The 10387-nt window shown below is 32.2% G+C and overlaps 1 protein-coding gene across 4 annotated transcripts in view; it reads right to left on the reverse strand.

Moving 5' to 3' along the window:
- agtpbp1 (ATP/GTP binding carboxypeptidase 1) overlaps window positions 1–10387 on the reverse strand; it is a 43024-nt gene that overhangs the window by 31917 nt on the left and 720 nt on the right. For all 4 annotated transcript variants that reach the window (XM_058072105.2, XM_058072107.2, XM_058072106.2 and 1 more), the window contains exons 2-5: window positions 9453–9503; window positions 4550–4680; window positions 710–777; window positions 501–564 (exon numbers count right to left, since the gene is read on the reverse strand). In XM_058072105.2, coding sequence (XP_057928088.2) covers window positions 501–564; window positions 710–777; window positions 4550–4680; window positions 9453–9490 — 301 coding nt within the window. In that variant the 5' untranslated portion in view covers window positions 9491–9503. The remainder of the gene's footprint in view (window positions 1–500; window positions 565–709; window positions 778–4549; window positions 4681–9452; window positions 9504–10387) is intronic.

The following is a 10387-nucleotide window of genomic DNA, read 5'->3' on the forward strand; positions in this document are numbered from 1 at the left end:
AGAGAGGCCGGACTGAGATGGTTGGGACATGTCCAGAGGCGAGATAGTGAATGTTCTGAACTCCTGTTTCCATGCCGAGTTTGCTCTTTTGCTACTAGGACTAGGGCTGGGACGACGTGTCGACGCCATCGATACCACCGAGACCAACCATGTTGTTTGGTCTACAGACAGTGGCACTGAGGAAAAGACAGGAAGTAGAACTGGAAGTAGCAGGGATGAGGATGCTGAGGTTCTCATTGGGAGTGACCGGGATGGATAGGATCAGGAACTAATCCATCAGAGAGACATTGGAGATGAAGTCAGAGAAGCCAGACTGAGACGTTTGGGACATGTCCATTGGAGAGATAGTGAATGTTCTGAACTCCTGTTTCCATGCCGAGTTTGCTCTTTTGCGGACTAGTAGTAGCTTTAATAGTGTCCAATTCCCTTTAGGCACAGCGCCATCAGATTGATATGTAAATAAACTGACTACTACAATGGTAGCAGGTCTTAGTACTCACCCAAGGTCAGGAGCTCACTGAGTATGCACAGGATGTTCAAGATGGTCTGGGCGTCCCTGGTGCTCTGTCAAAGGTCACAGGTTTTTTTTTATTAACGCCACAAGATGGCAGTAGCTGCATTTGTAGCGTGTTATGAATGAACAATTTGCTCGCTATTACAACATTGGTGGTCAAAAAGAGACCCCGCCCCCCCTTGAGGAGTGACTGACCTCTAGTGAAGACAGGATGACCTCCATGCCGCTGGTGCCTTTGGACATCACCTCCTTTCCAGTCTTCTCTGCAGAACGAGACAAAAAGGAGCTCCGTTATGCACCAATCCCAGGTGTTTTGTTGCTCTGCTGTCGCCACTACACCACCGCACGGTTAGTAGCATGTGACTGTAAGAATTTCATCCCCAACATTCATAATAAGACAAATGTATCGGGACACCTGCAGGAAATGGAAAGTGTCAAGTGAAAACGACTGACGTGTGTAAACACTCAGGAGGCTAGGTGTGGGGACGGGGACGGGGACGGGGGGGGGGCAGCTCTGACGCGTTGACCTTTTGGAGCATTTCTGTCGTGCCAGACTTTTTTTAAGGTGCTTAAAAACAGGAGGAGCTTCAACGCACACACAAGCGCACACAGGCTGTTTGATTCCAATACCATTTTTTTTTTCAAAATAATCTGTTCCAGGGTCAAACTGTCACCATCATAACCCCTTTATTGTAATTCTCTCAAATATAAGACCACCACCGCCGTATTTTTCACAATGTCACAATTGTCGTTAATTTTTTCAAACCTTGTTGGTATACACTCGGGGTTACAAATGTGCGGACACGGGGCCATTTGCAGCCCGCCGCTGTTTTTTTCTTGGCCCTCATTACAAAATATAATTTAACAAAAAAAAACTGCAAAAATTGAAAAAAATTTACTGACATTTTCCAAGCATGAAATCAAACTATTAAGAGAAAACGGTTATATTCTCACAAGAAGAATAACAATATACTGCTATGACAACAAAATAACATCATTCAGATCATCTTTTTCTGAAAATTAAGTGGCGGAAAAAGTTATAATGTTACAAAAATAAAGTCAAAATATTAAGGGAATAAAGTTGGAATTCCGTCAAGAAAATTTACGAGAACAAAGTTGAAATAGTTGGAAAAATGAAGAGGAAAAACAGTCCGAAAGAGGGGATAAACATCACCGCATGCATGTAGTGTAGGCAGCTGCTAAGGACGCTGTGGCCGCCAGGGGGCGCCAAAAACACTAGAAAAAAAATGACTATTACTATGATGATTCTAATGTAAAGCAATGCCCAATTTATATTAATACAAATATCAACTACCCTCGTGAGGAAAAGCGGTAGAAATGTGGCCCGCAGGACACTAGTTTGAGGCCCGCGCAAGTTTGATATGGATGCTGTATGGTATCATGTACCCATAAAAAATTATTACGTTTGATTAATGTTCATGTTAAAGGTTAAATAACTGTTAATAGTTATCCTCCCTATCCGTGTGGAAGTGGTAAGTTTTTGGCTATTTAAGTTGAAAGGAAATAACTTGAAGGCTACCGTTTAGGTCGCTAGCTCTCTAGTTTGCGAGTTAGCATGTGTCTCAAGACCCTACAGTTGCGCAATATGTTGTAAATAAAAAGAGTATAAATGACGAAAAATTGGAAAAAATTTTTTTTTTTTAGCCTGAAGCCTACCTGGAGAGTCGGGGCGGCGGTCATAGTATCCCCTGCTGTAGCAGTGCTCCATTTCATAGGTAGTCAAACTCAAACAAGACTATTCTCTTGCTAATTGTAGTCCCAAAGCAACGTGTCGCCAACAATCAAAGAGCAAGGAGAAGAACCGTGACCCGTGTAATCGGCGCACCCCCCTCTGGAAGACACGGCCCCCTTTGCTGTAGAAAACCGACAACATTTTTTCCCAAAATGACAAGTGAGTGATGTTCCTGTCGAGACACGTGAGTGAGATTCCCCGTGGAAAAACCGCCACCGCCGCCGCCCTTGTTCTTGCCCTCCTCAGAGCCTCTTTGAACATGAGACCCCACCCGAGTACAGCAAAGTCCGGCGTGGGGTTTACAGTTACCGCTGGCCCCACGTCACGCTCCCTGTGGGTGTGTGTGTGTGTGAGATGATGGGGGGGGGGGTGGAACAGCTGACAGATGGACACAAGACATTCCGGACTGAGAGGAAGATGGATTACATGCAGGAGGAATGGAGATGTTCAGGAAAAGCGATGTCGGAGTAGCGTGCTTTTTTTCTACACCGGCAGTGTGGTTGGCGTCGCAGAAAGGTACCGGTTCGATGGCGAAATGATGACCAAAAAACAAGACATGGAACTTCCTGTCAGAGGGGACTAAAGCAGGTACAGTACATCACTCACATTTCAGTAATAAGAGACAATAATAATGCATAATATGAGTGCTAAAGGTAACTATAGGGATGCTAGTTTATGTCTAAGAGCTCTAATAATATTAAAAACTGTATTTTCAGAGTCATAACTGCAAAAATATTACATTTACTCCTACTTGCAAGTGTCCAAAGTGTCTTTTTTTTTGGGTTTTTTTGGGGGGGGGGTTAATTGGCTTGGAGTAATACATTTAGTATATAAAAAATAAACAATAAAATAATACATTTAATTAATTTAGAAAATAAAATGACACCAAAATCCCAGCAAAAATAAGAAAATCAGAGCAAAGGGGCCAAATGGAAAAAAAAAAAAGAAGCTGGAATTTTGGCGCAAGCAGCTAAAAAAACAAAAGCTTTGTTTTTAAATAAATAAATAAATATTATATAATATAATATGTAATATAAATTTAAAAAAATTTTGGCCTAAAAAACACATCAAAATATAAAATCCTTTAAAGTGCTAAAGGTAACTATAGGGATGCCAGATTATGTCTAAGGGCTCTAATAATATTTAAAAACTGTATTTTCAGAGTCATAACTGCAAAAATATTACATTTACGCCTACTTGCAAGTATCCAAAGTGAGGCAAAAAGCCTGTTTTTTTATTGGCTTGTGGTAATACATTTAGTATTTAAAAAATAAACAATAAAATAATACATTTAATTCATTTAGAAAATAAAATGACACCAAAATCCCAGCAAAAATAAAAAAATCAGAGCAAAGAGGCCAAATGGAAAAAAAAGAGGCTGAAATTTTGGCGCGAGCAACTAATAAAACAAAAGCTTTGGTTTTTAATAAATAAATAAATAAATATAATTCTTTATTTTTTTTGCTTAAAAACATAAAAATATAAAATCCTTTGATGATTTTGTTTTGGGGGGTTACAAAATTACAATACAAAAAAGTGTTTCCCTTAATATTAATATAAAAATCATATAGTCAGGGTTATAATATAAAAATAATAATAATAATATTATGATAGCGTTCTAAGTAAACCTTTATATTTATATAACTTTTTTCCACCTTAAAAAATGCTTATTTTTATTTATTCTTTTTATTTTTATTATTTTATTATTTTAGTATTTATGTATTTTTATTCTATTATTTATTATTATTTATTCTTGCAATTCTTTAACTTTCTTAATTTTTATTTTTTGAGCAACCCTGCTGTGTTGTAATGCAGAGTGTACACCACTAGAGGTCAGTGCTGTATTTTTATTCTTTTATTTATTATTTATTCTCGCAAATCTTTAACTTTCTTATTTTTTTATTTTTTGAGCAACCCTGCTGTGTTGTAATGCACAGTGTACACCACTAGAGGTCAGTGCTTAGCAACTTAGCTGGTGCTGACTATTTTCAGCCACTATTCCAGGCTGTGTGTGTGTGTGTGTGTGTGTGTGAGTCTGTATCCCCCGTGAGAGCCTCCGATCACTATCAGTGACTATGTGTGTATCTGTGTCCGCTATTTCAGGTCGGCATGGCTACAACACGTAAACACGTCCACACCTCCATTCATATCTTTAAGTGCCTCACATGTGTTGCCGCTTGCTCAAGGGAAACCAGAAGCTCGGATTTGTGTTTGCGTGAGTGCACACGACGCCCTGCTTAAATGTCCGCAGGGTGTACCGACGTTATGGCGTTGATGCTCACCTTGTGTCTGTATGAGATGAAGAAGCTTGGACGTGATCTGCCGGCTCGTTTCGGGATCCCTCACCATGGAGTCGCCGGTCATCTTCTCCAGTTGGGCCAGTAGTATCTGCACTTTGGAGGTACTGGGAACACTGAGAGGTCAAAATAAAGTATTCAGTTTTATTTCGACTAATAACGACTACATTAAAGGTCCCCAGTGGTAACTTTTGTACAATGTTTTAACACTAATATGAGTTCCTAAGTCTAACTATTATCTTCAGCTTTTTTTATCTTAAAAGAAAATTTGATCATTTTGTTGCAAGATGACGCTGTTAAAATCAAGTACAGTAGGGCTGTAGCTAATGATTATTTTAATATATTTATATTTATTTTTTATTTAATTCATTTAATATTTATTTAATATAGTTATTATTTATTATGAATATTATTTGTTATTTAATTTTTTTAATATTTATTTAATATAGTTATCATTATTTATTCTGAATATTATTTTTTATTTAATTCATTTATTATTTATTTCATATAGTTATTATTATTTTTATTTAATTCATTTAATAATTATTTCATATAGTTATTTATTATTATTATTATTATTATTATTATTATTATTATACATTATTTTTTTTTTAAATATTTTTTAATAAGCTAACTAATCGGTCAATTATGTTTTCTATTAATCTATGACTACAAATAATTTATTTCATATTTATTTAATATATTTATTATTAGTTATTATGAATATTATTTTTATTTGATTTATTTAATATTTATTTCATATCGTAATTATTATTTATTATTATTATTTTATTTTTTTATTAATATTTTTTTTAATAAACTAACTAATCAGTCAATTATGTTTTCTATTAATCTATGGCTAAAAATAATTTATTTAATATTTATTTAATATAGTTATTATTATTTATTATGAATATTATTTTTTATTTAATTTATTTAATATTTATTTAATATAGTTATTATTATTTTATTTTTTATTAATATTTTTTTAATAAACTAACTAATCGGTCAATTATGTTTTCTATGAATCTATGACAAAAAATAATTTATTTCATATTTATTTAATATAGTTATTATGAATATTATTTTTTATTTGATTTATTTAATATTTATTTCATATAGTAATTATTATTTATTATTATTATTATTATTTTATTTTTCATTAATATTTTTTAAATAAACTAACTAATCGGTCAATTATGTTTTCTACTAATTTATGACTAAAAATAATTTATTTAATATTTATTTAATATAGTTATTATTATTTATTATGAATATTATTTTTTATAATATTATTTTTTTATAAATATTAATTATTTATTATGAATGTTATTTTTCATTTAATTTATTTAATATTTATTTAATATAGTTATTATTATTTATTATTATTATTTTATTTTTATTAATATTTTTTAATAAACTAACTAATTGGTCAATTATGTTTTCTATTAATCTATGACTAAAAAAACACATTTTGAATTTCCGCTTCTTTATTCAGAAATATAAGATTTGAACTGAGAGAGCAACTCATTTTGAACATTCTGTTAAATTAATATTAAATAATAAATATATTTGCTATATATAATAAATAAAAAAAAAGAATAAAAAAATAATATATTTTCTTCAATTAATCGATTAATCCGAAGCTCACGTAGCTATGATACTGTTGCTAGCGGTTGTTAATATCATGCCACAACCTCACAAGCACGTGGTACATTACATAGCAATAATGCTTTCATGGTTGCGGCGCTCTATGACAGGGAAGTTTGATTTCCAGTTGTTTTTACAGCGACTCCCAAATCCGCAGCCTCCAAAATGTCACTTCGTGCAGACAATACATCAGCAGCCGTGCCAACAAAGCCTGAATTATCGTTTTCAAGAGGGGAGGATTTATAGCAAGAGACGCAAAAGACGCTTATAGACCCAACGACCCAAAAACACATGCTTTAAATATAAATGGTGTGAGCCAGCGGTGCTCGAACTTGAGGTCAAAGGTGATGTGTTGGTACAGCAACGTCAAACAGAGTGAAAAGTCAGTGGATTGTACCCTGTGGAGCTCCCAATGCTCCCAATGCCCTTATAAAGACAGAAAGCAGAGAGTGCACGCTGGGGACAGCCGAAAGGAAAAAATACAGAGAAAAAGGGGGATCCATAGAGGATTAATACAAGCCTGAATAAACAACATTACATATGTTAGAAACCGGACTCCATCAGGCCCAAACTGAAAAGAATGTAAAAAGTAGAATTCCAAGAATAAAGTACTAGTATTATAACAAAAGGGTGTTTTTGAATACAATGAATGGATGGCTATTACAACTTTATTCATGTAATATAATCACAATAATTATTTTTTCTGAAAATTGTTTATTTTTTTAAATCTTATTAGACTTTTCATACAATAATAATTATTTGAAAAATATTTTCCTATAAATTATTATTTTTTCTTCTTATGATTTTAATAATAATGTGCCACTTTGTTTTTCTTTTTACCAATTATCTTATTTTCATTATATTGCAAATGTAAGTATTTTTTTTTGGGAATTACATAAAGACTATATTCTAGTCAAACATTGAGATTATTTCTCAACTTTTATTGTGATTTTTTTGTGAAAAAATAACAATAATTGTCCCGTTATTACATACAACGTTGAATGTATTATTGGAAAATTTATAGGATATTGCTCATAATATTACAAGTTTAATTGTAACTTTTTTTTTATAAAAATATCCTCTTAAAGTGACATATTTTTTCCTAATATTGCATATTTATATAATATTTTATTATTAATCGATTTTTTCCCCGCATAATATTAAGAATATTAAGAAGTTCTTCTTATGATTTTAATAATAATGTGCCACTTTTTACCAATATACTGCTGTAAAAGTCCATCTTATAAATGTACGTTTTTTTTTTTAATTACATGAAGACTATATTCTAGTCAAACGTTGAGGTTATTTCTCAACTTTTATTGTGACTTTAAAAAATAATAATAATAATTGTCCCGTTATTACATTGTAACTGTTTTTTAACATTGAATGTATTCTTGGAAAATTTATAGGATATTGCTCATAATATTACAAGTTTAATTGTAATATTTTTTTTTACAACAATATCCTCTTAAAGTGACATATTTTTCCCTAATATTGCATATTTATATAATATTTTATTATTAATAAATTTTTTCCCCGCATAATATTAAGAATATTAAGAAGTTCTTCTTATGATTTTAATAATAATGTGCCACTTTGTTTTTCTTTTTACCAATGTACTGCTGTAAAAGTCCATTTTATTTTCATTATATTGCAAATTTTTGTATTTTTTTTTGTAATTATATGAAGACTAGTCAAACGTTGGGGTTATTTCTCAACTTTTATTGTGACTTTAAATAATAATAATTGTCCCGTTATTACATCGTAACTGTTTTTTAACGTTGAATGTATTCTTGGAAAATTTATAGGATATTGCTCATAATATTAATTAATTAATCTTTTTTAAAAAAAATTTATTAATTATTTAAAAAAGTTTAATGGTAACTTTTTTTTTACAAAAATATTCTCTTAAAGTGACATATTTTTTCCTAATATTGCATATTAATATAATGTTTTATTATTATCGATTTGTTTCCCCCCCTGCTAAGTTATTCTGCTAAGAGTTTATATTATTGGAATTTTAGAATTTTAGGATTTCGGTCTCCTAATATTATTGTTTTAAAATAGAGAAAATGAAGAAGGACCTGGCAACCAGTCCCAGACAGCTGGGATAGGCTCCAGCTCCAAAAAAAAAAAAAAAAGAATTGTCCCGTTACTACATTGTAACTGTTTTTTAATGTTGAATGTATTATTGGAAAATTTATAGGATATTGCTCATAATATTACAAGTTTAATTTTAACTATTTTTTACAAAAATATTCCTGTTTTTTTTATCTTGTGTAATATTACTACTTTACTGTATATCCATTGATTTTTTTCCCCTGCATAATATTAAGAAGTTATTCTGCTAAGAGTTTATATTATTGGATTTTTTTTTTTTACAAAAATATTCTCTTAAAGTGACATTTTTTTCCTAATATTGCATATTTATATAATATTTTATTACTATCGATTTTTTTTCCCGCATAATATTAAGAAGTTCTTCTGCTAAGAGTTTATATTATTGGATTTTTTTTTTACAAAAATATTCTCTTAAAGTGACATCTTTTTTCCTAATATTGCATATTTATGTAATATTTTATTATTATCTATGTTTTTTCCCGCATAATATTAAGAAGTTCTTCTGCTAAGAGTTTATATTATTGGATTTTTTTTTACAAAAATATTCTCTTAAAGTGACATCTTTTTTCCTAATATTGCATATTTATATAATATTTTATTATTATTGATTTTTTTTCCCGCATAATATTAAGAAGTTCTTCTGCTAAGAGTTTATAGTATTAGGATTTTATGATTTCGGTCTCCTAATATTATTGTTTTAAAACAGAGAAAATGAATAAGGACCTGGCAACCAGTCCAGGGTGTACCCCGCCTCTCGCCCGAAGACAGCTGGGATAGGCTCCAGCAACTCTCTCTTAAAGTGACAATTTTAGGATTCAGTATAAAGTATTGAGAAAATGAATCAAGACCTAGCGACCAGTCCAGGGTGCACCCTCGGGATAGGCTCCAGCATACCCCCCCGCGACCCGAGTGAGTATAAGCGGCACAGGAAATGACTTAAGGACAAATAAGTTGAGTGTTGTGGTGAAACGCCGCACCGGTGCTCACCGTACATGGACTTTAAAATGGAAAAATTGCACCACGAAGGAGCGAGTTGTCACAGAGGACGAACTGTACAATTATTATACAAGCAAGGCATGCAAGTTGTGTTGACTTTTAAAAGAAATCATCAACTCACCCCTTCTCTGAGGCCATTTTAGGTTTGTTCATTTTCATCAACGTTTCATGTCTGCAGGAACAAGAAACACAAAATGAATCTGTGTCTGCATACATACGATAAATGTTTTCAACAAAAAAACGCATTTATTAAAAACAGAAAAATATACAAACTTTTTCAGTGCTTTGGTTCTGATTTTTTTCCACAATAAAAGCTCTGATAAAACATTCCACTGTTCTCAAATATCTTAATTTTTCTACACAAAATAAGATGAAAAATAAATAAACAAATCAAGAATAAAGAAAATCAATCAGTAATAAATAAATATAATAATAATAAAAACTTAAGAAACCACATATAGTTGGTGGGTAGACAAATTATTTTTTTCAGATTAAAATGAACAAAGCATTATTAGAGCCCTGTAGACATGACAAAACACGACTATAGTCACATTTATACTCTTTTTATTTACAACATATTGCGCAACTGCAGCGTCTTGAGACACATGCTAACTCGCAAACTAGAGAGCTAGCGACCTAAACGGTAGCCTTCAAGTTATTTCCTTTAAACTTAAATAGCCAAAAAAATTACCACTTCCACACGGATAGGGAGGATAACTATTAACAGTTATTTAACCTTTAACATGAACATTAATCAAACGTAATAACTTTTTTTCTGGGTACATGATACCATACAGCATCCATATCAAACTTGCGCGGGCCGCACTAACATTAAACTTTCATATCAAGGCGGGGGCCTCAAACTAGTGTCCTGCGGGCCACCTTTGGCCCGCGGGCCGCATGTTTGAGACCACTGCTTTACATAGTACATTGGTCAGTCAATACAGGAGCAAATAATGCAGTCTAGTAAGACTGTCTGCAACAACCTTGACACCCTGCAGCCCAATGGAAGCAGCCAATCAGACACTAAAGAACGTTTAATGTTTGCTACTGGAT

The sequence above is a fragment of the Doryrhamphus excisus genome, linkage group LG3, assembly GCF_037039965.1.
Source record: "Doryrhamphus excisus strain RoL-2023G ecotype Guam linkage group LG3, RoL_Dexc_Guam_v1.1, whole genome shotgun sequence".
In the NCBI taxonomy this organism is placed as follows: Eukaryota; Metazoa; Chordata; class Actinopteri; order Syngnathiformes; family Syngnathidae; genus Doryrhamphus; species Doryrhamphus excisus.